This window comes from Tyto alba, unplaced genomic scaffold (genome assembly GCF_018691265.1).
Source record: "Tyto alba isolate M040663 unplaced genomic scaffold, T.alba_DEE_v4.0 Super-Scaffold_8, whole genome shotgun sequence".
In the NCBI taxonomy this organism is placed as follows: domain Eukaryota; kingdom Metazoa; phylum Chordata; class Aves; order Strigiformes; family Tytonidae; genus Tyto; species Tyto alba.
In genome coordinates this window covers 5,979,233-6,006,647 of record NW_024881329.1, presented here as the reverse complement: position 1 = coordinate 6,006,647, position 27,415 = coordinate 5,979,233, and the positions used below count along the sequence as shown (strand labels likewise).

The window sequence follows — 27,415 nt, the reverse complement described above, 5'->3', positions numbered from 1 at the left end:
GGTCCAATATTCCCAGCTCAGTTCTGTTCACAATCCAGGAGAAGAGAATTTATTAAACAGGGGACTGTCTGATCAAGCCCAGAGCTGGACAACAAAGGACAAGAGGAGAGATACATACAGACTCGTACAAGCAATACTATTTACTTTTCCTGTATATAGTTCTTTTTTCCTATTGCCCAAATGGAACATTTTCTTTCGAGAAGTTAAAAAATCACAACAAAGATCCCCCACAGGGCCTGGCCCCCCCCTTGTCACCGAATCCCTGCCCTGGGGTGCTCAGGGGCCGCTCAGGACCATCCATGGCTCCGGCCAAGCGGGCGCTGGGGCCCTCCCAGCCCCTGAATGCCAACGCAAGAGCCAGCTTTCCCATTTTCCTTCCACTTCTCAACTTCATATCTATTTCTTCACCCGTACAAATTACCTCAGTGACAAAAGTCTAGTCCCCTCAAGGGCACCTCCTGACTGAGTTCTAGGAACAGATTGCTGCATACGGTGCACCTCAAGATTGATCCAAGCTTTATCTGTTGCTGTAGAACTAGTCCAGGTTTCTGTCCCTAAAAGTTTCTCCGTGACATTTTACATGACACAAAGTCCTTGCATTTTGCTAGACTATCCTCAGATTTGCTAGTCATGATGTAAACATCTTCACTTTTGGTTGGTGAAGTTCTCATGTGGTTCCTGCTAGATTTTTATTCCACTTCAGGAACTCCACACAACTCAAACTGGTTAAACACAGAGTGAAGTACTTCATAAACCAGCTCCTCACAGGTAGATTTCATATCAGTTTACATACTTACTTATGCACTAATTGAGACCTTTTATCTAAGCCCAGGTTTGAGAACCACAAAGGGCATGATCTATATTGAAGATCTCATTAAGAGGGACATCACTACTCCTTACTCGCTGTAGTTAGGTGCGCCGATATCATTTGCTTCTATAGCAATAACCATCACGGAAAACAGAACAAGAACAAAAAAAAATATATATATATATTTACAGCAGACCATGAAACACACACAGTAAGTAGTGCTTTAGCCCACCTAAACAGTCACTAAAAAAGAAACAGTGTTCAACATCAACATAAGAGTGGGGAAGACAGGAATTTCTGCAGGGCAGAAGAAACCTGTTGATTAAATTTATTAATGAGATTATAAAACAATCTTCTCAGATAATCGAAAGAACTGAAACTCAATAATCCAGATGGTCTCTCTCCCTTTAGGCTTCTGTGATTAAATAATCATTAATTGGGTATTGTCTAGAGCCCAACACTGGGTGAATCTGAGCTCTTGTAGTTTTCAGAGACATGGTATCTAAATGTACACGCTTGGCACAGCAGAATCAGAGCTACAAAGGCAGACTTCAATTTGGTGCTCACCAACTGGTGTGCTCTTTGCTCGTTTACTATTTCCAAATACTTGAAACAGACACCATGCCTATTTCCTGCATACTGTAAAAGCTAAATAAAGAACAGTTACAAACAGTTCTAGTCTACTGCTATGAACAATGGTGATATCGTAAGGTTTTGTTTCTTGTACATCCACTATCACCCGAAGAAGAGGCCAAGCTGAACTAAAAACTGATTTCAGAAATAAACAAAGGGGTAACTTCAACTATTTAAGTGCTTATTTCCACTTTTTTTTGTTCTTAATTTTAGCCTACAATTTGAATGCAATATTCCCTTTGAGATGTGCAATACTACTGCAACACTCTAAAACAACCTCTATAGCAGCAGTACACTTTTTTTATCATGCTTTAATACAAGCCAGTTGGGTATCTAATACTGGAAGAATGGATCCTTTCACATAAATACTCATCTCAATCTTTCAAAGCTATAAGAAGGTAACAAAAAAAAGCATTCCAGATTTCCAAAGCTTTCCAACTCCCCTACATCTTTCAGATGATCAGAAAAACAAGTAAATGGAAACAAAAGTCTGAACTGTAAGGCATATACGCACTCTTTTTCCATCACCTGCTATTTCTCCTGCATGTCCCATCTCCTTCCCGAAAAAGAGAGGCTGCCAACCCCACTTATCGTTTCGCAGCAGCAACCCAGCCACCAGAAACAAACCAGAGCAAGTGTCTTTCAGTCCTCATTCAATTCCACATATGCTCAGCAACAACATTCTTTCTGCAGGGACTCTAACATAAAGCAGTTGCCCAACAAACACAACATATTTCAAAAACATAAGCAGAGAAAACAAACAAAAAAAGAGATGGAACAGAGTAGTGCAAGCTGTCCTCAGCACTCAGTCAGAAACACAACATCCATGATATTTTCAGAAAAAGAAGCATCCAGTCCTATGATCACTCCTAAATCAATATTCTTTTTAAAACAGATAGCAGGTTGGCATACCAAGCAAATAGAACACTCCATTGTTTTGGTTTTAAAAAGTTAAATTGTTGTTTCTACACATTTTTGTCACTCAAAGTGGAAATGTGTCACATTTATAAAAAAGGTCTAACAGTTCACAAGCAATGGTGACCAAACTGCAACCTCTGATAATTGCTAATTGAGTACAGCTGATTATGCCATGTCTTCATTTGATTGAGTAACAAAGATGCTGAGGCTGTGTATGTGGAAAGACATAAAATTGTATAAAAAGTTATCCCATTTTCTCCTTAGGACAAGCCATTTACGTTGCAAATAAGCCACAAAAGACACAGCAAGATTTTACCAAAACTACCAAATGGAGATCCAGAAAAAAAGTTTATGCATTATTTATTTAATGTTTCCTTTAGCGGTTTTAGGACAAAAGGCAGAACTGCGCTAATAGTGTTTGCCACTATCAAGAAAACCTGAAGAATAATCAGAACAGAGAAAATCATTCAGGAAGACATGGATGTGCATAAATGGGATGAACCAGAATGTAGCTTCATACATGGCTTCCTAATATAAATTACAGTCTTACGTGTTAAAGCAGTAAAGGGAAAGATCTGGATGTATCAGGCAATTTGTAGCATTCACATGTGCTGACAGTGGAGTGTCTTCCCCAAATAGGCAAACGAGCTAAAATGCAGAAAGGTGACAAATTTTTAGAGCCAAGAAGGCACTTTCGTTGTTTGAGAGTCTCACAAAAGCCCATCCAGCACATGATTTCATTCACTCACATGCAACAAAGATGACTTCATATTGCAAGAGGTGCAGAGGACAAAATAAACAGATGCAGAGCCCTTTTTAAAGGACTGGACAAACAACCCAGCTTATTTAGTTGAGCAAAAAAAGACTAAGAGGGAATGTGATTTCATACAAACATCTCAAGTGAATAACCAAAGGGAAAATAGTTCCCCTTAAACTACAGAACAGCACTGACGCAAAAGAAGAAAAAACAAACAAACAAACAAACCACCGCATTATAAACCAGAGCACATTAATTTGGAAAGCTTCTATCGATCAGAAGTGGAGTTCTGGAAACTTTCAAACTCCTGATGTGTGGGAAGGAGAGAAAAGCTTACCCGGTTTTGATATGAAACTTGACCAATCTCTGATTTACTATATGATGTTTCAAGCTTGTCCATAATAATGAAGTAATAAAGACATGGAAGTAAATGGACATAGGATTAGTTAATATTTTAAGTCAAAGACAGCTCACATCCAGTGTTTTAACTAGTATTTTGATTATTGCTTTACCAGAAATTAGTTATATAAGTGGAGGTAGCCAGCATACATTTAAATAAAATGTTTGATACTGTTGCCTACATGAAATTATTTAAAATAGAAATAATCCTTCTTAATAATTTCATTAAAGAAATAATACTGAAGTAATGCTTAAAATAGAAATAAGACTTACAAGATACATAAAGAAATTGACCAAAGTGGAAAAACTACAATAGGTTGTATTAAAAGTAGGAAGTATCACGAGAGAGAGGGGTTACCTGTAGCATTCGTACTGACACCCTTCAGTAACTTAGTAGCCAAGGAGAATGCGCTCATGAAATTCCCCTAGACACACCACACTGGAAACTATCACTGGTAGAAAGAGGACTGGACGGTTATACAGGAGAGCTTGTGGGTTTTGTGAGCTGGAGTGCCAGAAAACGGAATTTAGTAGTACAACGTGTGAAATCATGCATTTAGGGACCAGTAGCCTTCTCTGTAAACGGAGAACTCATCACATGGATGCAACATAGGAGGAATGAACAGAGCAATGAGGTATGAAAATCTTCATCTAAGGATGCTGATGTTTACACGAGCACGAGGAGAGCTCAATATGTTCATGGAACAAAAACTGAGAAAATTCCACTTGCCTCAGGAAGCCTCTGAGCTGAAAATAGAGATGAGGCTAAAGCAATGCTGGGGGAAGTATCACTGCTGAAGAGGATAGTGTATCAGGTCAATCTTTGGTGTGAAGCAGTACCGCTGAACAGATTTACGTCAAAAAATTGCTCTCGCTCCTTGCAAAACTTTGCTTGACTCAAGATGATTGAGTTTATCCAACTGCTCTATAAAATACACACTCCACTGCGTATTTCATTTCCTGCAGCAATTCTAGTTCAAACTAAAGAATGCTGTTAACACACGTTATGACAATGCACTACATACAACTATAATTTAATGGATCAGAAATTAAAAGTTTAGTAATTGCCTGACAAACAAGACGTGAGAATGGTGTTCCAAACAGAGTAGCTGGGAAAAGGAATCTAAGCTGTTCTAAAATTGCACCAGTAAGCTTATGCGAAGGACTGAAAAACAAATAGATGTATTCTTACATAGAAGAAAGAAGTTTGTGTTGCTCTATCTGTGTAAAGGATCTGTTTACGCTACATTTACAGATTGCACAGTTATCATATTTTAGAGTTCCACCAGTCACCTCTGTAACCAAAAGAACTTTTATTCCTTTATTTCAACACACTGGCGACAGTTAAAGGGTGGCTGCCAGGGGCGGTACTCAGCTGCTCTCCAATGCTCACCTTGCTGCTACATTCTGTTCATGAGTTGAGGGCGAAACTAACTGCCTAGTCCAGCACTGAAACGAATTCCCTGGCTCAGCCCAAAGGGACTGGTGGGCTTTTTTCCTCCTTGGGAGGGAAAAAAAAAAATACATTTTAGGATCATCTGGAATTTCATGTAACAAACATCCTACCGTGTGAGGTATTTATGATGCTGTAAGTCAATCCTTCTTTCACCTAGCCCAGCATCGTTCTATAGCTTGATCTTTACTAAAAACTTCAAGTTTGTCAAGGGTGTTCGGGGTACACGCCGCAGGCATTTCACACCCAGATGTCTGTGACACAGCTGTCAGCAGTTATAGGGAACTGCACCTAATGACCTGGGTTAACTATTCCAGCTCAGTGCTGGAGCAATAAGGTGGTCTGAGTTTTCTGTTAGTTTCATGGAATTTGTCACGCATTCAGATTTCCACATGACAATGCAAACACATCATAACTTTATATCCAGGGTGTACTAGGGTTTTACTAATTTGATGAAATCTCTACTTTCACAGCAGTGTTGAAATCTGTAAAAGCCTTATATACTAAGAGAAGCTCTCTTAATGATCCTGTTTCACTGCAACACACTTGCATCTCGTGGAATAAAAGAGCCTTTACAGGCAGCACATCTCAAGTTTTGAGCAGTTCTCTGAATAAGATATACTACATAAAAGCTAGGACAGCCACCACCAGCACAGGCATGGCAAGCGCATCTGTTCAGCCCCGTCTCTAGGAAGAAACACTGAAAGCCTTTCGCTGCAAAACTTCCCAGTGCTGCATCCACAGCCACGAGCTATTTAAAATAAAAATAAAGAAATAAGAAAAAAAAAAAAAAACAAAACACAACCATCCACCTTCAAACCGTGACCGGCGCTCAGCAATGCAACGCTCCACCTGCCACAAATCTCACTTTAAATACCAGGAAGAGCGCGGGGAGGGGGGAGAAAACCAACAAAAACTGCCGGGCCGCCTCAAGGGAAACCTGTTGCCGGCCACCGAGCGAGCGCGGCGGGATCCCGCTCCCCACTCCCCCCCATCCCCCGCCGAAACCGCACACCTCGGTGTCACCTTCCCTCGCGCGGATCGTTAATTAACCCGGCTGCCCGGCCGGGCTGGGGATGGGGGGGGGGGGCGGGGGGGGAGCGGCCCGGCGCCCCCTCGGCCGCAGCTCCCGCCTGAGGCGGCCCCGCGGGCCGGGCCCGCGCCCGGGCAGTACTCACTCGATGAAGTAGCTGGCGCCTTCCTCCGAGAACCCCTCCTCCCATCCGCGGGGCAGGTCTGCGGGGGACGGCGGGGAGAGAGGAGAGAGAAAGCGGGGAAGGGGGTGAGAACTTCGCCCGCGGTGCCTCGCTGCCCGCCGCGGGGGTGGGGTGGGGTGGGGGGGAGCGGCCGTTAGCGGTGCGAGGGCAGGGCGGGGCGGGGGCGGCCTCCCCCCCCCCCAGCTCCCCGCCGGCCCCGGGCACCCACCTGAGCGGATCATGTGGCCGGAGTTGACGGGCTCCCCGGTGCGGGGGTGCAGCCAAGTGGTGGTGCGGGCCAGGTCGCTGCGAGGGAGAAGCGGAAAACATGCACCTGTTATTGGCGGCGGGAGGCGGGCAGTGGGGGCACCCCCCCAACCCCCGCGCCCCTTCCCCCGCCGCCGCCCCCCCCCCCCCCCCCCCCAACCTTACTCGATGAAGAAGACCCGCCCGTCCCTGCAGACGCCGTAGGACCAGTGCTCAGGTAGAGCGTCCCGCCCCACCGCCGCCGCCATGTTCGCCGCCAGCCAGCCGGCCGGGGAGGGGGTGCGGGCGGGCGGGCGGGCGGCCGGCGCTCGGCGCCCAGCGCCCGGCTCTGCTCGCCAGCGCCACCGCGGCCGCCGGAGGCGCGGCGCCCGGCCGAGGGGCGACCCCTCCCGCCCTCGCGGGGGAAGCGGCGGGAGCCCGAGGTGGCGCCGGCCGCCTTTGTCCGCGCCCGCCCCCTCAGCCCCGGGCGGCAGGACGGGCAGCGGCGGGAGCGGCCCCGCGGCCGCTCTCCGCTCAGGGGAGAGGCCGGGGAATCTCCCGCGCCGGGCTGGGAGCCCCGGCGGCCGCCCGGGACGTGCCGGAGCGGAGGGGGAGTACAGGTGTGACAGCGCTCGGCTTGCGCGCTCCCCACCCGAAAGGCCGTGGGGACTTTGAACCTCGGGGGCGAGGGACGGTCGCTGCAAGGTTAAAAGATAGCGGAGAGTCAATAACAGCCAGTTGACAAAGTAGAGCTGTCACCAGGATCGCAAGGGACCTGTGCCAATCCCCATATTCATCAATGACCTAGAAAAGGAGGCAGTGGTAACGTGAGAGAGCCTGTTAGGTGAATTTAAGTTACGCATCACTCCCTGCCAGCTCAGACCTGTGACATTACAATCTCTACCAGTGCACGGGAAACCTACAGCTAAGGACAGGGTTAAGTGCTCCAGGCAAAGCTGCTGTGTTGCTGGAGAATGCGGTTTGGGGACAGATGAGGGGGTGCTGTGCCCGGGGGCCCCTCACCCTTCTTGCCCTGGCCCTCCACCAGCTGCCAGAGCCATGGTGGCCCCGGGTGAGGAGTCCTGGCCTCTGTGCCCCCCAGCATCGCCGATAATCGAGGCAGAAGAGGGCACTGAGGAAGCCAAGGGCCCCAGGCTGGGGAGATCTGTGTCCGCCTCTCAACAAGGACAGCAGTGGTAGAGCCAAGCAGGGCTCTGGCGGGGTTTGCTGTGCTGATACTGGGGAGAGAGAAGGATCAAAAAGCCAGGAAATAGGATGTTTGCCAGCTTAGGATAGAAGGAGAGTGTTAAATAGGGGAAAGACAGGCTGCAAGTAGGGGTGGGAAAGGGCAGGTGAGTAAATGAAAACAGAAGAGAACAGCTGAGGGGGAATGGGAGAAGCCATGCAGTAGGGAGAATGTAAAAGGGGGTGTGCTGTGGCACAGGGATAATAACACATGTATGCTTATGCTTCTTCTAAAGAACCCAAAGGCATCATCAGAAGAAAGTAGGAGGCAAGAAAAGCAGGAGCAATGGGAAGAGAGAGGACTTTGTCTTTCATAGGAGTTTCAGACAACATGCAGGTATGGTGCATCAGGATGGCATTGTGTAGGGCTCCCTTTCTGGCCACTGTTGAAGATGATGACGCTATACTAGACCAAGCATGGTCATTAGTACAGGAGACATTACAGGTTAAATGTTGGAAAGTGGTTTGATTTCAGTTGCAAGTAAGAAACATGGGCTTGAAATCAAGAGTTTGATGGAGGTTTTGTGAAAGTCTAGCAGAGTCTTACACCTGCAGAACTATTGCTAACTTCAGTAGACTAATTGCCCTGACATTACACCATCAAAAATTCTTCCTCAATATTGTCACCTTCCAACAGTTCTCAGAATTTTAGTTTATCCACGATGAAAAAGCAGAAGAGTGTGTCTTCCAGCCCTTTTTTCTACATCAGAATTTTCATTAAAACTTATGTGCTGCTCTTCTTTGAAACCCTAACAATTTTGAGTCATTCTGGTAATCTCTGATTAGATGTGAGTTATCACAGAACCCCCAATAAGGTCAGTTCACATGCAATTACAAAGTAAATCAAATACAAACTCCTTAGCGTCATTGCATGTTTAGATCTGTGCAGAATAGATAAGACAAACTCTTGCTCTGGAGAGATTAATTTACCTTGATGCTATGAAGCAAGTCTTTCATGCTTTTTCAGCTGCATGAACTCAGTGAAGTTAGCTTGTAACTCCACCATACCTTGGTCACTAGACCACCACGACAAGATAGGCTTCTCCACTTACAGTGAATAATAACTCAATTGAATAAACATTATTGTGCTGCGGATTTCAGGTCCTAAAAGTATCTGTGCTGGGTCAGAGTAAAGGTCTGTTTAGCCTAGTATTCTGTCTCAGATCTCAACAAGAGCAGGTACCAGGAAAGAATGCAAGAGCCAGACCATCATATGTAACGCCCCGGTTTCTCCCCTTCTTCCCTTAACTCTAGTAACTGCATCTAGTGCTTGTGCTGGCTCTTGAGGAAGATGTTGTTTCCGTATGTAACTCCTAATGGGTCTCTTCTGTGAACCTGTCCACATAATTTCTATCATCCAAAACAGCCAGTAGCAAAGTGTTCCTAATGCTCCTCTTACTTGAACTGTGTATGAAGAATCACCTCCTTTTGTTTGTTTTGAACCCAGCTCCTATTTCACTGATTCTCCTCAGTTCTTGCAATGAAAGACAGTGGTCATCTGGTGCAACCTCCTGCAGGGCCAGCCTTGAACTTAGACCAGGGGGTTCAGGCATTTGTCCAGGTAGGATCTGAAAACTTCCAAGGACAGAAATTCCACAGCCTCTCTTAGCAACTCATTCCCATGATTGTGTGGTGAAAATGCTTTCATCACATCAAGTTAGAAGCTCCCTGTTTCAATTTATCACTCTTGTCACATGACCAAAACTTGAGCTGATGCATCATGGTGCCTGTAGCACCTGTTAATTTCAGATAAATGCATTATTGAAAAAGCGTGTTTTATTACAGCAACTTTCAGAGCTCTATTCTAAAATTAAGATCAAGATGAAAACTTGCTCTAAATTCATAAAAGTTCACAAGCTGACTTGTGTTGGGCTCATCAGCAGGCAGGTTTGTGATTTAGAGCCCTGGAGGAAGAATGCCTCCAGGCATCATTCGTTAGTAAAATTACCAGGTTCTTCTAATTTATTTTTTTTCTGCATACAGCTGGTGCTCAAGCTCTGGTACCAGTCCTCCCTGGCTGATCTAAGCCACTTCTAGTTTCTATTACATACCATTCACTGCTCTCCAGAGGCACTATTTGGAAGAAGCTATTTGGGGTTCAATTAGGAGTTTCAGGCCGCAATATCAGGAAGTCAGCTAAAGGAAGTGAAATATGCTATTTGACAAGATTAAGGGTCTAATAAAAGCTAAGAGATTCCAGCCTCCCTTTGTTGATAACAGAGTAATTCAAGGAGACTCGCTGAGATCCCTGAATACAGCAAATCTGAACCCAGATTTGTCAGTTTTATGTGAATGCATTGCTAGTGTTGCTTGCATCCCTTGGTATTGCTTTTTTGGATGACTTCTTATGTTTCTTCTGCCTTGGGAGAACAATGACATATTCTAAAGTATGCCAAAATCTGTATCTACACTTTGCTATTTCCAGAATTAAATCAAACAACTGAACATGAACATCCTTTCTACCTGGTCCCTTTCTTTTCAGCCCTTGCCCTTACAACCCAGCTTCACCCTGTTAGTGCCAACATCTAAATATTCTAATTTCCTTTTTTTCTACTTTTATTACACACACCACCACCTCCTGCCTCATTCAGGTCTGCATGTTTCCCTGCACTTTTTTCAACCCCTCATATGCTATAACTTTTCAACAAAACATGGAGTAGGAATACGGAAATAATACTGGAGACACCATATAAGAATCTCCAATCAAAAAACCCTGAAGTATAATTTCCATTAGTCACAATTAGATCCGGTGTCTATGAGGTTACAGAATCACAGCTGGATTTCAGGCTGCTGTATACTCTAATGATCTACTACCTGAGAATTGAGTATAATTGAATTTGATGGTCTTAGAGGTCAAAAGCTGCTGCTGTTTTGGGAAACTTAAATGAAGTGAGATACAATGCATAGAAAAGCCTGCTAGTTATGACTTTTTCATCATGGCCTATACATTTTTTAAAGGACAAGCACAAGCTGTAAAAGGTGCAAGGCCAGATAGAGCCAGAGCTTTTGAGGAGCAATGAATCTGAATTATTAAATCATGGTTAAGAAAGCTCATAAGCCGTAATGCAAATGTGTTAATATGCCTTTTAGCATGATTTACCAGCTCTGCTCAGAACTCCCGAGAATTAAAATCACAAAAGGTTTCACAGTGGGACAGATTAATTTGCAAGACGGTTTTGGAGCATTTTGTCCAATTCTTTTTCTGATTACTCAGATATAGGTTGTGCAACTGATTCTAGCAAGTGCTTAAGAGACACCAGAAATCAAGACACTGATTCTTATAGGTGGAAGGGTATGTTAATCAGGCAATAGGGGAAATATGGAAGAGATCTTGGAGAAATTAGGGAAATCCACATTCCAGGAAAACTTCTGATGTTGTTTCTCCAAAACTGCAATACTTTTTCAGATGATGGAGGAGGTTCACTAAGGAATGGATACGGTGTATTTGTTCAAATTATGGAAAACAACTTTCACTGTTGACCTCTCAAACAGGACGGGAAAAAACATCTCAAGAGAACGGTATCAATGATTCCAAAAATAGCACAATAATAGATTTCCTTGTCCCTGAGTAACTCATAGGTACATGCTGAGGTCCCCAATTGCTGCAAGTTTAAACAAACAAAAAGGGTAGTCTTCAGACACCTAGGACACTTCTTGGTAGGGTCTCTTCAAAAGGAATCATGAAGGAAGGAAGAGAATATATGCAATTGATTACCTAATGTCAGTATCTCGATGCAGAATAAAAATATTAGTGACATCAGCAGGACTCTTCAATAACCTGAAAAACCAAAAATGGCCACGCACAGCTAGAGACAGTGATGTAGGATAAAGGAACACTGTAAAGAAATAGATCAACTTGCAGACATTTATTTATTTTTTAAGTCTGGGGTCCAAAAATTGTTTACAACAAGAAGACAACAAATTAAAAGTATTCAAGTCAAAGAAAGACCAAATATTACCTTACTGGGTAGGGAAAACAAACACGACACCAAAAAGATCATTATTGTATTCGTTCAAAATGAAAATATAGCTGTTGGGTTTTAATACATACCGATCAATTTTAGTCCATGTTCATCTATTTCAAGGCAAGTAGAAATCAGCTTGATTTATGTCAAGATAAATTTGAAGATAGACACTACATAGAAAATTTCCCAAGTGTAATTAGCAGTAAACCAGACTAAGTAGGAATGTCATGGTATTCCCTTCTTCACCAATTTCCAAAGGCTGGTCCAGACAAAACTGTCAGGGCGATTCTAAGCATACTTATTTTGTCTCAGATCAGGAGCTATGAACAGATGATCTCACAAGATCCCTTTTAGCCTAGGTTTCTATGAAAACAGAAGCTGATTCAAAATGTTAAGATTTTTAGAAATAGGTGGACTTGAAAAATTTTCATCACCTGATACCTACTAAGGAGCACCATTACTGAGTGGCTGTCCAGCTCACAGAAAGAATACATGGCAGCCATTTGAATTTCAAGGTCTGTGTCATTTACAAGAAGAGGAAGGACAATCCCTGATGTCATTAAAAAGATAAGCAATTTGCACAATAGTACTACTGATGACATGACTAAATATAGAGCACATGCTCATTCCTGATCTGGAATGTTTTCAGTTGACCCATACAATCCACAGAAGTCAGGAGAGCTAGACACAAGGAAGGGTGGCAAGAGTCACAAGATATGTACAAAAGTTGGGCAAGATACCACCCATCTCCAGCCTAAGGACTTTCCAGGACAGGATTAATACATATTGCCTGCAGTGCCAAGTAAATCTGGAATGGAACGGGAAAGGCATTGTCACCAAAGGACTGTGCTTTATCTTTTTATAAGCACTGACATTAAATAAAACAACTTTTGCATTTTTTGCACTGTGCAGTTTATGCTGTGGGGAAAGTGATGGCAAATTTTAGACAAAGATTTTTAGAGCCCGTTTCCCTGGCACTGGATTGAGACATTCCCCTAAATTTCCATGGGACTAGTGTCAGGCAGTAGAATTCTATTGAGTACCAGAAGATAAATATAGTTCATAAAGTAAGAAAGATTAAATAATAGTAAATCTATTGTTGAGGGAATTCCAAATATGGGAAAAGGAATTATTCATTTTCCTGGCCACAGGAAAGAATATAAACAAGTTCAAATTCTAGCCACAGTTCCTTTGAGGAAGATACGGAGCATGGCAGGCATTGGTACAAGAATAATTTTCAGGCTCACTGTATTACTGTGCAGTATGATCTGACTGGTGGCTGCACACAGATCGGCGAGACTATAACACTGCTGAGCAAGTCAGATGGGAAAATGACATTGAGAAGGCAACGCTCATGCTGCATAACAAATCCAAACTTCTCCTTCCAAAACACGATGAACTCAGCTAGGAGTAATGGTAATTATCTTTAGTTAAAAGTTTTCTTTTCCAAAATACTAGCAGTATTTAAAAGCGGGTTCATGCTGAAAGTACCTTTTGTGGAATCCAGAAGAGATCTCCAAAACAATTCTATTCTCCTTACAAATCTCCTTCATTTTTAAAGACATCCTACTGATTTACCTTTTAGATGCTAATATGTGAGTATATCCAACTACCTCTGTCACCTGTATATCCTATTGCCCAAAAGATTTATGTTTCAGGAATCAAGTTAAGCTTGTCCCCTGAAATGCACAAAAATGCATGCAAAAGCAAAAATTAATGAATCCATTTCCTAATGACTGACAATTCAGAATTTTCTGTCACACAAGCTTTTATGATTACTATATTTAACACAGTCGTATTGCTTCTTTTCATTTTCTCTCCTTTTGCATTTCATAAAGTCTCAATAATTTGCATACCTAACAACTAGAATCCTTGTACTAAGACATATTTGGTAATCAATAATTAAAATAAATAACAAATAGTCATAATTGTGTTATGACACGTCTTATCATTCTAAATACAAGTGGAAATAGTGAAATGGCTGCAGAGTGTTCAAGTTATTTGTAGAAGGGAGAGATACAAAAGAACAATTACATGCCAAAGTCACTTACAGGATAATTTCCAGAAATTTAACTAAGATTTTTATAATGAACAGTTGAGGGTCTTTTTTCTTACTTTTTTGGCAAGGGAAACTGTAGGCCTGAGAGCACTGAGGAAAACCCTCGGTTCTTCAACTTTTGTAAACCTGGGACTATCAACATTTGGTTTGTTTTAAAACAGACATTTGGAAGTCAGTTCCATGTTTATGACCGCAAATAGGCTCACTGCCATCCCATAGCCACGGGCACCTGAGTATGAAGAGGGGATCCTTTTATAAGAAATGGGATAAACAGGAAGATAGACATCTCTCACCCTTTAAGACTAAAAACTTTAAAATTTTAAATCAAACTTGAATTCTCTGAGGTTTCCTCACTGATTATGCATTCTACTCCTTTCCCGAAGATGAGATATATCACCTCCGTATTCCCATCAAAGCTTTCTTTCCCCAGCTTTGAGTCCACTATCCCTGTGTAATAGCCCACAACTGCAACCTGCACAAAGACATTTTTTTAACGAAATTATAGACTGCTGAAATCAGTATCCAGGCTCCTCCTGAAGCTTGTTCCTCATTTGCTTTGCAAGACCTAAAACTTCACCCTGGAGTCCCCTTAATAACAATCCCCACACAAAACTCCAGACAAGATTATATTTCAGCATCTCTGCCCTGTCTTCCAGAGATGTTTTTTTCTCAGCAGGCCTATAACTCACCGAGGTCTCAGCCCTCTTCCAAAATAAGCTTTTGCCAGGAAGAGGAATCTCTTCCCACTGTGGTCTTCCAGTTCCTCTTTCAAAGACTCGTTTGCGGGAGAGTCTAAGATTTGGTTATCTGCTTGTCCCCAGAAGAAGATAAGTGAAGGTTGACCGGCTCCTTGATTTTTCTGGTAACATGAAGTGTACATACCTCATTGCAGGTTTTCCAATATCCTACTTCTTACCTGTTTTTTCCTGCTGTTACAACCCTAGCAAGTGTGCCTCCTTGCCAATCCTCCACATGTTTTCTCTTCTTCCTATGCTGGACTCAGGTCCTTCTGTTGTTTTCCAGTCTCCTGCTACGCATCTGTATCCCCTCCACTCCTGGCTTCAATGGTTTACTACAGCAATCAGTTACTTCCTAAAGACAATGTGATAAAGCATCTGTATGTGAGCATGACACAGCCAGTAGCTATAGTAACAGAAAAGCATACTTTAAACAGAAATGGAACAAAAAAAAAATCCAAGAGGTATCTCTCATCTTTTCCCCAATCCCCAAATACTGCAGGATTCCATAAATATCCTCCTGAATATCTTCAGCTGTGTCTCCCCCAGCCCAAAACACAGTGAGACAGAAGAAACCCTTTCTTTTGCCTGATTTAAGGGGAAAAATAAATAATCACACACAACAAAACTAGAAAGAAAATATCTCTTTCCCAGAAAAAGAAAAAATAAACCCCGAAGTTGCAAACCCAGGATAAGTAAAATTGTCGCTATCCCAGTTCTGCCTTAATTTCTGGTACAGGTTCAGCCACAGGACCCTTGCAGACTGTGAAATTAATTTCCACTGTTCCCTTGTTGTCTTAGTAATCTTCCCTTCCTGCAATCCGGCACAACCAATGCCATTCAGTTTGCAAGTCAGTTCAATCTCAGACATAATGGGGCTGAACAGTTACTCCTATTCCTCAAAGAGATGGATGGGATACAGACGCGTGGCTGTTACTTTTGGGTTAACAAATTGGTCTCGGGCAATTTCCAGGGCAGCACCGCCCAGAGGCTTCACCCGGGGCTGAGGCTGGCATCGGTGCCTGGCTGGGCCTTCCCCCACCCACAGCCCCAAATCCCGGGGTGCCGGTGGGTTCCCAGGGCCACGGCGCCCCGCATGGGAGCCAGCCCTGGGGACGGGAGATACAGCTGAGCCCCCCCGGCTCTCTGGGCGCGCACAGCCAACTCCTGTAGGGCAGCTCCCCACCTCAGGCTGCTCTGCGGGAGCTACAGGGGCGCAGATCCCCAGGGAGTCCCGGGAGCCCTTTGGGAGGTTAGCGAGGGTTTGAGAGAGGACATTTTTCCCCAGTGTGGTGCTGTGCTGTCTAAAGACATCCGTTCACAGCCCGAAGCCGTAAGGCCACGAGCTGATGCTTGCGACCCAGCTCGCTGTTGCCCAGACCTGGAGAACAAGTTCTAATAATTCAAAATAGCATAGGTAACTTAAAACACAGCTACAGACAGGAGAGCCTCCTGCAAGTTCTTGAGGAGAGCTCTTGAATCTGTCTGGACTGAGTCAAGATATTAAAGAAAATATGCTTTTCTTAACCCTTACGTATTCTTCATTCCTCTAGAGCCTGTGTAGGTGGACTTCCAGAGGAAAGACCAAAATAGACGCAGTGTCTTTACCACTAAAAAGGTCCCCAGGGTGCAAAACACTGTTCAGTAATTTAATGCACTTATACGTGTGTCACACCTTTTCATTCCCACTTCTTAAAATATGCTAGTTGAAATAGATAAACAATACAGACTTAATTCATACAAAAAAGATGTCTAGTGAACTTCATTATTTTATATAAATTCAAAGAAATGAAACCTTTATTTAACTGCAGTATTACCTTTCAAAAAATTATTCTTGAGACTTACTTTCTTGAGAGAGTAGGACTACTCCATATATCTTTTAAATATATACAAATTTGTTACTATTGACAATAAAACCCACCTGAAATATATTTCCTTTTAATCAGCAAAGTAACCAACCATGCAAGTAAGGGGAGAGAATTATGTATTTCAGCAAGTTATATCCTGATATTTATCAAACTGGAATATTGTTATACCTGATTCAGTTTTATACATTGACATTCCTCCATTGTTATTGATTAATGGTTAAAACTCTCTAAGGTTGTTACAAAACACTTATAATTTGTATTATTTAGAAACCTAATGGATGTGATCTCTACAAATGATGGGTTATATCCCACTTCTTAATTAGAGTCCTCTGAAATATAATTTAAATAATAGGTAAGCAGATTAAATACAAAAAAAGAACAAAAGCAAGGCAGTTTGCAAAATGATAAATTTATGTTTTTTTCTCAGCGCTGTATAGTTTTTCCACAAACTGGAAAATACCATCTGTCTCAATAACTTGTTAGATCACTGTATATCTGGTTTTACATATTGATTCACTCAGTTTCAATGTCAATCATAACATGAAAATTTAATAAAAAACAACTCTGATTGTTCTTCAGAGACTTAGCAATAATTACTCCTGTATCATCTCAGCCAAGGAGATGTCTTTCACGTGTGCTGTTTTTCGAGCATAACAATTGTACATTTCTTTTGGGTACTGCATACTTCTCAAATCAGTATTTCATTCACTGAGATGTTGATGGCTGCCTTACCAACGTATCACATTGGGGTTACACTTGATAAAATTGGAACTGTATTCTGTCAACAATAATTATGTGGGTGTTTTGCTCATTTCCTGCTATAGCTGTCCCATGGCAACAGTGTAAAAGCAGTACTCATTTTTTAAATACATAAATGACTCCTTAGATGACACGTTTCTGGCTCAGGATTGGCAAAGGCATGGTGAAAACAAAGACTTTTTTGAGAAACTATCACAACTACTTCCATTATATGCAAATCTGGGGGGAATGTGCTAATTCCCAAGTGGAGGGTGGCAGCTTTGCTGGAGCAGTAGCAGTGGTGGCCTGAGGCATTTCCAGAGATGGATAACAAGCTAGCATTTTCACTTTAGGCCATTCTCTCCCCTTGCTGCTGAATTTCCCAAGAAATGCCTCCACCAAAGGTCATTATTCCTATTAACCCTGCTTTTGGAGTTGTTGCTGCTAAAGAAAATCAGATAAAATCATGTTAAAAATTTCACTTTTTATCAGCATTATGCCCTCCTGGAAGTGCTGAAAAAACAGCTGATGGTATTGATGGTGATACTTTCATATAAACTCTGGAAAATAATTAGTTTGGTAGGTGGGAAATCAGTTTTGCAATTTTCAGTTGTAGCTGTTTTGAGAATATTTACTTTTCTAAGATTATTTTGTTTCTTCTGAATCAAGATGAAGCTAAGCAGGGATTGTACAAAGAGCATACTGCTTTTGTAAAGCAGTTACAAGGTGACTTAGGTTATGCAGGCTTTTCCCCTCGGCTCTGTGAACATCTAAGTTCCAGTGTAATAAGACCTGATGGCAGGATCAAGTGCACCTACAACTCCAGCCATTCAACTACTAGCTTCACTGAGAAAATTAGCAAAAATGATACCATTATGGCTATTTTTTTCTTAATATGAGCACCCAACTAAACTTGTTTCATTTAAGCTGATGCTAATAAAATGAGAAACATCTGGAGATCCAGATCAGGCTGGATGTTTGGAAGAAACCATTTAATAACCCACCATATGTCCCTGGAAGAACCCTTTCTTTTGGTTTTAACATTGCAGAGGGATTTTAGGAAAAACACGTAACACTAGCCAAGTGTAAGATATATAGATATATGTAAGATCTATGTATTTAAGATGCATCTATAATAGATTTCTGTGCACAACCATTTTGCATGAGGGGAAAGAAAGACAACTCAAAAGTCAGGTGACATATAATGACAAGCTGTATATTGGTGTACTGACAAAGCCCAGTGTGCCTGGAATGTCGAGAGTGAATCTCATGCTAGCCACATATCAGTTGTCTTTTGTATTGTCACACGGATGTAAAGGAAACAGTGAGTGTTTGCTATCAGCATCTCATTAACCACTGAATTCTAACCATAGTTTTGGAACAAAGAACAATTTTATTTGATGCCAACCATTGTCTGTAGTGGTGAAACAGCACAGTTTCCATTAGAGGAGGATGAATTTTAATTCTGATAAGATGTGGGGATGAAATGTTAACTTAAGCCAAATGAATATTCATATAGGAAAGTGAAAATAGGTGTCAAGGACTTGCTGCACTTAAGTCCTTGGTTACATGAAAACTGTACACCATTCAACAAAACAACAAGGTTTCTAATGATTACTTTCCCCATATAATTTATTCATCTATTCCAGAGCAGTGTTTCGGGGCTTAATGAGTATTTGTAAAGCTCTGGCTGAAATGCACTCTCTAAATGCAAAACATTATACCATTTACAATGAATGAAGTAGTGCAGATTACTGGTTCAAAAAAGCCACTAAAGCTCATCAACATGTGCATTTGAAGGGTGTATTACTTCACCGGCGAGGAAAGCCCGCTGTTGACGTCCTATCCAGTTGAAAGGCCAAGTGTGCTTCCTTCCCACTGAATCCACTCTGAAGTGCAGAGAGAAAGGAAAAGTTGTGTAACTTTGTCTCTTCTCTTATTTTCACCCCATTTCATCCTTATTTTCCCCATATGGGACAATCCTGTATCACATCTCAAAGAACAGAGAATAAACAAACAAGATTAAGTAGCCGCTCCCTTTGGAAACAGCTTTTCTTCATTTCTGAAAAATGACAGCTCTCTTACCAACATGGTCCAAATCTCTATGTCCTGTCAGTTCAAGCACTTTTATTACTATCTCTAACATCAAGAAGAGAGTGCTAGAACACCGGGAGAGCTGAGGTCTTTCAGCACATCTCTACCACCTTGGCACTCTACTGCAGTCAACTCTTGTTCCTTGAATGGCCATATTTCTCCTTGGAAGATCAGTTTTCTGAGCTAGAGATTTCTTAAAGTGTACGACATACAACAGACTTCTGTCAGCAGAAGTGGCAAACAAGATGATCCCATGTTTCCACATGCTATCTGCTTGAAGATGTGATTCTCTTGCCCATTGTCGCAATGCCACTGCATCTGTTAAAGGTTCTGTATGCCTTTTTAACTAGTTAAATGTCTATTTGAAAAAATGAGATTTCCAAAATGATAATTTCCTTAAGGTCTAAACTTTTTTTGTTCTTTGTACACTATAATAGTTGCATTATCACTAATGATAAAAACTGATGTAACACTAGTGATGGTGAAGAATAGTTCCACTAATTCTAGAAGAAATTCAAGACTTTATAAGACCAGGTTTTAGTATGAAAAGAGAAACACCAGGCGCAGTAAACACTGTGGAATTAAGTCAGTCCTTCTTTCCCTGTTAACTAACTGTTGCCCAAACACTTTATTTCTACATCTCGCTGCGCGCAATACCTGAGAAGTCAGGAAAGGCAAAACCTTGGCATTTAACATCTCGCACCTTCCTGCCCATTAGTTCATCTCTCCCACACCTGCAAAAGGAGGCTCTCACTTTCCTCATACATGGCTTCTACTGCATCCTGGGACACAAGAGCGGGTACGGTTTACATGGTACGCACCAATGCCAATGTACGAACGAAAAATAAAGCTGTCAGTGGATCATGGCAGTCTCATGGACAGAGAAGGATACAAATTATTGTTATGTTCTTTTTATTAAATAGGAAACTTCGAAGCTAAATGTCATTTTTCCTCATTAGCCAGGCATAGTAACTAGTTTTTCTAAAATATAATGTAACAACCAGGGGTCAGTGAGGAGACTGCATTCTGTTGGGAAGGAAAAGTAAAAATAACAAAAAAAGTTGCCCAGGAAGAACATGACTGGAATTCAAGATTATACCAATTTCCTTAGCAGTAGTGTATATGCAGATAATATTTATAGAAACTAGCATTTATCAGAAAGAGGCCTTAATTAAAATGTGTTGCAGCCTAAGATTACATTTTATTAATTCCTGTTTGCAAGAAGGTCACATCTAATGATTTCCTCTTGGAGTTACTGTTTTTTGCAATTGGACCATTAAAGATTTTGATTCTTGTTCTACTTGTGAAGTTATTCAGATTCTTGGAAACACAAGTGCCAATTCCATGATCTTTCAGTGTTCTTTTTAAGTTTTTGTCCCAAAAGGGATTATCTTTTTCTCAAGGGAAAAGAGCTGCACATACAACATCAGGAATTGTAATTAATTTTGCATCACTCCAGAATAAAAAGACATGCATCTAGATAACCAGTATACTCCAGCACTCCAAATACCCAGGATAAATGTCTGTAACTGCCCAATATTGTTCTAAATTGCATCGTTGCTGCTTTACCACAGCTGTGACAAATATTCAATTCCTTGTGAATACTTTATGTTGAATCACACTGTAAATGCACATATTACAGTATGCATGACATTTTACAGAAAATCACTTATTCAAAATATTCTAGACAAATAAGATGTGAATTAAAAAATAACCACCACCTTCACTTTAATTCCTTGGGGGGGTGGGAACGTCCTGGCCACTGTTGAGGAAGTGTATTAAAGTCTCATCTTTTAAAGTATTTTGGAAGCATGCAGAAACTCCATGGAGGACATCAGAGTGGTTAGATGGATAGGCAGAGACACAAAGATGTGACCGATTTATCTGCTTAAAAAAAAGACAGTGGTTTGTCATGAATCTGTTCAGAATATGCCTAGGTCTAATATTACCAGTAGCACATAACACACAGCACATTCCACCCATCTAAGGGATATTAATGAATCTCAAACTCTTCTAAGTAATATTAATTAATCACATTACTGACCTGAGTTCACAGAGGGATCGAACCAAAGGGAGTTAGCCAATTAAACACGAGTAGTCAGTGCAGGGAAAAAAAAAAAAAAAGGTTTGCCTGACGTTCTTTTCATCCCGACTTAAACAAATCGATGTGTAGGTTATCTCATCTGCTGTACAGACAACATGACTAGTCTTTCTAAATTTTTTGTTACGACAAGCAAAATTACATCCAGTCCTGGAGACACTGATGTGCACAATTAACTTTACATAGATTCAGCCTCAGAAGTCAATGAGGGTGTTCACCCAGGTAACATAAGGTATGCATACAGACGCCTACCGCACCAGGGACTCACAGTGTCAGTTGTCTCCCAACATATAAAAGGACTCTGTGACTAATTTCCATTCTCCTACAAGAAAATCAGTGCTATGCATCTTCCAAAACATTTGGCCATGGCTAGCAGAGGTATCAGATGCATGGGGGAGGAATTTTGGAACGTCACACCTATTTTGCTCATGTTAAAGATAACTCAGTTAAATTTCTCTGTATACTTTGGGCACCTCTGGCAACTGAAAGCGTCTTGTGGTACCAGCATATGCTGCGGTTCTGTGTCCAGGGTTCATTCTTCTGGGTGCTTTTAAAGATGCAGCCTCCTCCAATTCAGACACAAGTTTAGCTGTCCCTAAACAATCCGTGCAATATATGTTGGCACAACAAGTGCAAATATTTGTAATTGTGTCTCACAAGGGGCACCCTCATGACCTGGGAGCAAAGAGCAGGTGCACAGCGAAAAGCGAGGAAAGTGCTTTCAGGACAGGTAAGGGGGAACAGAACGAGAAACGCAGCTCCTCCCTAACACAAGAGCCATTCATGCAGATTTTCAACATTCCTTGAATTTTGCATGTTCTGAATTTATTCTACAATTTGAAAATCCTCTTGTTTTGACATTTGCCTAAGCAAGAACGTCATTCCTAGCACCTGCTTTTGAGCTCCTGCAGGAGTCTCTAAGTGAAAGTAGACATCATCTAAAGAGACAGTAAATCAATGTCAGAAAACTATTGTTGATCAGCTTTCTGTTTTCTCGTTCCCTGAAGCAATGAGCTCTGAAAGGCTTCTTCAAGGAACAAGAAAATCAGATGCCTACCAAAGATCACAGTCAATGTTTTCTAGAAAATTTTAAGCTTAAGCACTTACTAAGGCTTTGTTCACATAAAGAAATATCAATGTAACTAAATTAGTTTAGCAATTTATTTGGTGAAGTGCTATTCTGCTCCTGTGGGTGTATGTGAGATGATTTAAAACAGTCTAAAAAAGCAGATGTATTGTTTTTACCAAAAGCATGCAACCGAGGAGGATCGGGTCATGACAGCAATGCAACCTACAGCTGAGGCAAGCTAAGGGCACTGCTACAGCTTCTCACTAGTCCCATTTGGTTGATGTGCCCATGCCAGCAGCAGAGCAATGGGGAAAAGATTCAGGGGGCTAAACAGCATCTCCACTTTATCTGCAAGTGAAAAAAAAATGCTGTTCTCTCTCCAGGCCCCTTGTGTAGTATTTCTCAGTCCTTGCAGGTGACCTGAGACACTCAGACATTTCTCTCTCTTTGCACCTGACAGTGACCTAAATTCTCTCCTCCCTTATCCCCTTCCTCCCCACAAAAATCCTGCCTTTGGACTTGACCCATACCTTGAAGCAGCTTCCGAAAAAATTGCAGTTGCAAAATGGTACACTTGTTATCTGCAGATAAGGCTCAGTCTGTTCTGCAGTGCTTTGATGATCCAGTATGTCAGCTAAGAATGTGAAAAAAAACCCACAATTTATCTTATATGGCTACATTGGCAAAATTACAGAATATTTTGTTGGCTGACTTTATGGCTTTCAAGAGAGTGGGGAAATAAGCCCAGCAGAAAAACTTCCCTCTGTCACATGCTGCATCTTCAATATGGCCCTCTTCTATCCTGGCTGCACCAGTGCAGACAAACTAATAATACTTACAAGTGTGAGAAATACAGGTTTTATAACAGCATTCCAGTGGGAGTAATTGTAACTGGGTTTAAGACAGAACTTGGCAGGTTTAGGAAAGAGACTGAATGCTGCTGTACCTGTGATAGCAGTAGCCTGGATTCAGTGATCCAAAAAGTCCTATATTTCAAAGTAAAATAGAAAATGAAAACACTGAAGTCCTGCAAAAAAATTGCTGAGCCTCTGGAAGAACAACAGCAGAAAGGAGCTAGTTACACATTAGCCAACACACGTGCTCCTACGTGGCTTCAGTGGCTGGACTGCTGAAGCTCAGAGAGGAGCACATGAGGTAGCAGGGCCGGGGCAGGCACTGCCATGTAATGTCTCCTTTGCCACAGAGAATAAGAAAATATTACAAAGCAAGAAAATAAAAATGAAAAAGATTTAAAAAGCAACACTTCTCCATCCCTACTCCATTTCCCAGGCACAGAGCAATCTTGGAAAAAGGAGGTAGTATTTTCAGGGATGGCAATGCATCCACAATTCCTAGCAGCAGGGAGACTGAGCAGGCTATTAGTTGTGGTACTATAGCAACTGGAGACCTTAATTGCAATCAAGGTGCTACTGACAACGTGCCATGAAAACATGTGCTGAGAGATCATTCCAATTTGGAAGAGTATTTGCCTTTAAAAAGATAAGAGACAGAAAGCAAGAAAGGAGACAGAAAGGAATTTACCCCAAGAGTGGTTTACCATTCGGAGGCAAAGCAGCCTCCCAGTGTATGTAAGGACAGTGCCCTCTCTACTAGCTAACTCATTTGTCTCACTTCCCTCCTCCTACCTCCAGTTCTTCAAACCAAAAACCATTCAGTGGAAGTTCACTTCAACTGGATTTGGGTGGGTATCAAGGCCCAGGGGTAGATACAGAACAGTGCAGAACTCTGGAACCAAGGAGCAACATGCAGATTGTCATGCAGAGGGTGTAACATCAGTCCAGCCTTTACAGGAAGGGGGATCTGACAGATTCCCAGAAATGAGTTGCACAATATTTGCTGAGCTCTAACTGTATTCCACAGGCCTGGAGGTGGAAGAGAATAATGGGTTCATTCTGAGAAGCAACACTTTGCAACATCTGAAAAACCTGCTTGGAGATCTGGGAAATTCTGCAAAGTGGGGAGAAGTTTCCCGCTGGGAAACAAGCAATATTTCTACTATTTCCACCGAAAAGGGAACCCACCTCCTTGCTGGCCTTCTGCAACTTGCCACATCATTTCTGCTGAACAATATTTCAGGTCTCAAATTGAAAAGAATTAGATGCAACTTTTACAGCTATGTTAAGGCCACCTACAATTGCTAGTATCTCTGAAGTGGGATAACACTATTCCTATGTGGGTAGGAGAAAAATTTAGCTATAAAAGAATGGTTACACTGTGGATTATTTGTTAAGTTTGTTTGTGCTTTCCTAAAGTTGTTTTGCAAAACACTTCGATTTACATTTGGTGGCATTTTTCATCCGACAGTTTCATTGACATAAATATTTAGTATACCCCTGTCAAAAAGATCATGACAGAAAATTAACATGCAAAGCAAACAGCAAAGGACCAATTCAAATCCCCTTGGAATTTCCTTAGGAATCAAAAGCCACTTGGAGTAAACATTTGCCAGCTCAACAATTTGAAATGTCCTATACACATCTCTCTAATAGCCTCTGCAATAATTGACAGAGCACAATACATAGAAAAGATGCCAGCACATCGTAAATATGAGGCTGTTGAGAGGATTAAGCATGATCCTGTCTCACCAATGAATAAAGAAAATAAGAAATGCAACTGTCTTGTGTTGAATAGCAGTGAGTCAAAGATACACTTCTGACAAGCTTTTGGGGGTTTTTTGCTCAGCAGAGCTTCACTGAGAAGGTCATGCATGAATTCGGAAAAAAATGGCATTATTACTGAGGAATGCCAGGCAAAGCAGGAAATAATCTTTAATTAATTTGTGAAGAACTTTCATTTGGCAGATACAGTCTGCCAAATAAAGACAGAACAGTAGCTTTCTCATTAAGCTGATAAAATCGACCAAAAGTGAAGAAATCCCATAGTTAAAAAGCATTAGAACAATGGATTTTTACTAGGAGACGTAATAGAAATCCACAGGGAATCCTGGCAACACTCATTGGGTTTTTTGTCCTGAAATCAAAGGTATTTCTGACAGAAATGTAAAGAAAGAATCTTAACATTTTCTGCTCTTCTAGGCTTTGACTCGGTATTTGATCTCAGACACTGTAAAATGCAAGCAGATTCAAACTTATTCATTAATTCTAAAGTACCGTACTTTGTTTTTTCTTATCGGTATTGCTATCTTTGTAATTCCATTTCCAACTGCCACCTCCATCTCCCACCAGCTTCTACAGGTATTAAGAGGTATTTTTGTCATTTGTAAAACGCTGGAACAACTTGAAATAATAGGCACTTCATAAATGTAATGTGTTATTTTAGTGAAACTGGGACAAACTGCTAGTTTCAAACATAATTGGCTACAATGGAAAAACTGGAGCATCCACAAAAAACTGGGACATGGTACGTGTGAGGTGCTAATATTTATCCTAATGTGGCAGATTAGTCTCTGTTCATAGAAGCTCGCCCCTATATTTAGGGGTGTGAGCAAAAGAGCGTTAAAATAATTTAATCTCTATTTTATTCCTGAGAACAGGAAGCAATTCAGCAAATCAATGTGTTTGTTTTTCACATCCAGAAGCCAAAATTTAAATCTAGCTTAAGCCTAAAGGGAAACAAGTTGGGCAATTTCAGCATAATCCCTTCAGAAATGTATTCTCTTCACATGAACACTGCTCAGCACAGTAGCAGCTCTGTGCAGGAGAAGCCTCAAACTGAAACATAAGAACTGCTACAGTTTAGGTTAAGAAGGAGAGTCTTTTTAATAATATCCTATATAAATTCATAAATAATCTTAGCATATTGACATCCTGTAAAGGAAATGTGGAAAACTTGCCTAGAAGCTGCCCACATTAATCTTCATTCTATCCTGTACTGGCATTTTTCCCAGTTTCCTACGCCCAAAGTTTACAATATCTGTTTTTAAAGGAACACACTGACCCTTATAGAGTAGAGCCCTGAAACCCTGATTTGCTACTAGTTCTAATTTTTACATCCTCTTTCCCTAGTAACAAGTAGGTTTTGAAGTGCAGCTTCTAACAAGCCAATGGAAAATGGTCTTTATGTGGAAAAACCTGGTGTGCAATTCAGATGACTAAAGAATGTGGGTTTACTGCACCACCAGGCCTTATGGAGAGAGAATCATACAAAGGAGCGATAGGCAATGAAGCTAAAGCTTACGGTCCAGCCTCACTCATATGTATCAACGCTGGCCAACAGCTTTTTACCACGGGCTTTCAGCAGCAACCCAGGAGCTAGTGTCCTAGTTAAACTCACAACACCGTTTTCAGCCACACTCTGAAAACTCCTTGCCATGACCAAGTGTAATTTTGCCTTCATGAAGCAGATTTGTTATGGACAGGAGACTCCCAGTGCCTCTTCTGACTGAGAAACGAAGAGGTGAGATCAGACCAAGGCAGCTGGCGGCTGCTGTGCAGACATACTCATAAAAATGTTTCTGGAAAAATACAATATTGCATGCTGTGAGACAAGGAGCGTCAAGGCTTTCTGTGCAACAGAATCACTTCACTCATCCAGGAAACTGTCACAACAAAACACTTTTAGTGTACATGCAGATCTACTGGCAAAACAGACCTCATGTTGTCATCAGAAAGCCGCCCTCCCTCTCAGTGAAACAAGCTGTATAGGTAACAACTCAAGTTGCCAGTGTACCTGATTCACATGTGGACCTCTACCATCACTTTAGGAGCCCATCAAAGTCCATCCCTCTTCAAAACACAACACAAACACACCAAAGCTCATTACGTAGGTCTGACTTGTCTGGATCTACGAGAAGTCAAGGAGTGCTGGCCTCTGGGTTTGGGGAGGCAACTGCTCTGGGGCAGCTGCTCTGATGCCGCCAAGTATAAAGCCCCCAGCTCTCTGCTGAAGTCTTCCACCCATCCAGTGCTGAGTTTTCTACCAGCACGTGCAACCCTCACAAAGCTTAGTGCGTCACAGTTAAAAAGACAGCAGCAAGACTGGAGTGTCACTGGTGCAGGCTGCATCTCCTTGAAACCCCTGGCAAAGGGAACAGGGCTTGCCAAGTGTCCTGTGCAGAAGATGTCATTGTCATGTTCTCTAAATGGTGTCATCAAGTCAGAGGAAGAGGCAATATGAAATCTGTTTTTTTTGTATGTATATAAAACTAG

The 27,415-nt window shown here is 41.7% G+C and overlaps 1 protein-coding gene and 1 long non-coding RNA gene across 3 annotated transcripts in view; both read right to left on the bottom strand.

The window, feature by feature from the left end:
• The window catches only part of PLEKHA7 (pleckstrin homology domain containing A7), a 154,680-nt gene extending 147,941 nt beyond the window's left edge, over positions 1-6,739 (bottom strand). For both annotated transcript variants that reach the window (XM_042785212.1, XM_042785213.1), the window contains exons 1-3: positions 6,597-6,739; positions 6,394-6,470; positions 6,147-6,204 (exon numbers count right to left, since the gene is read on the bottom strand). In XM_042785212.1, coding sequence (XP_042641146.1) covers positions 6,147-6,204; positions 6,394-6,470; positions 6,597-6,679 — 218 coding nt within the window. In that variant the 5' untranslated portion in view covers positions 6,680-6,739. The remainder of the gene's footprint in view (positions 1-6,146; positions 6,205-6,393; positions 6,471-6,596) is intronic.
• Positions 6,740-14,601: 7,862 nt separating this feature from the next.
• The window catches only part of LOC116959645, a 33,470-nt gene continuing 20,656 nt past the window's right edge, over positions 14,602-27,415 (bottom strand). The window contains exon 3 of the long non-coding RNA XR_004405986.2: positions 14,602-14,771. This is a non-coding gene — a long non-coding RNA (uncharacterized LOC116959645). The remainder of the gene's footprint in view (positions 14,772-27,415) is intronic.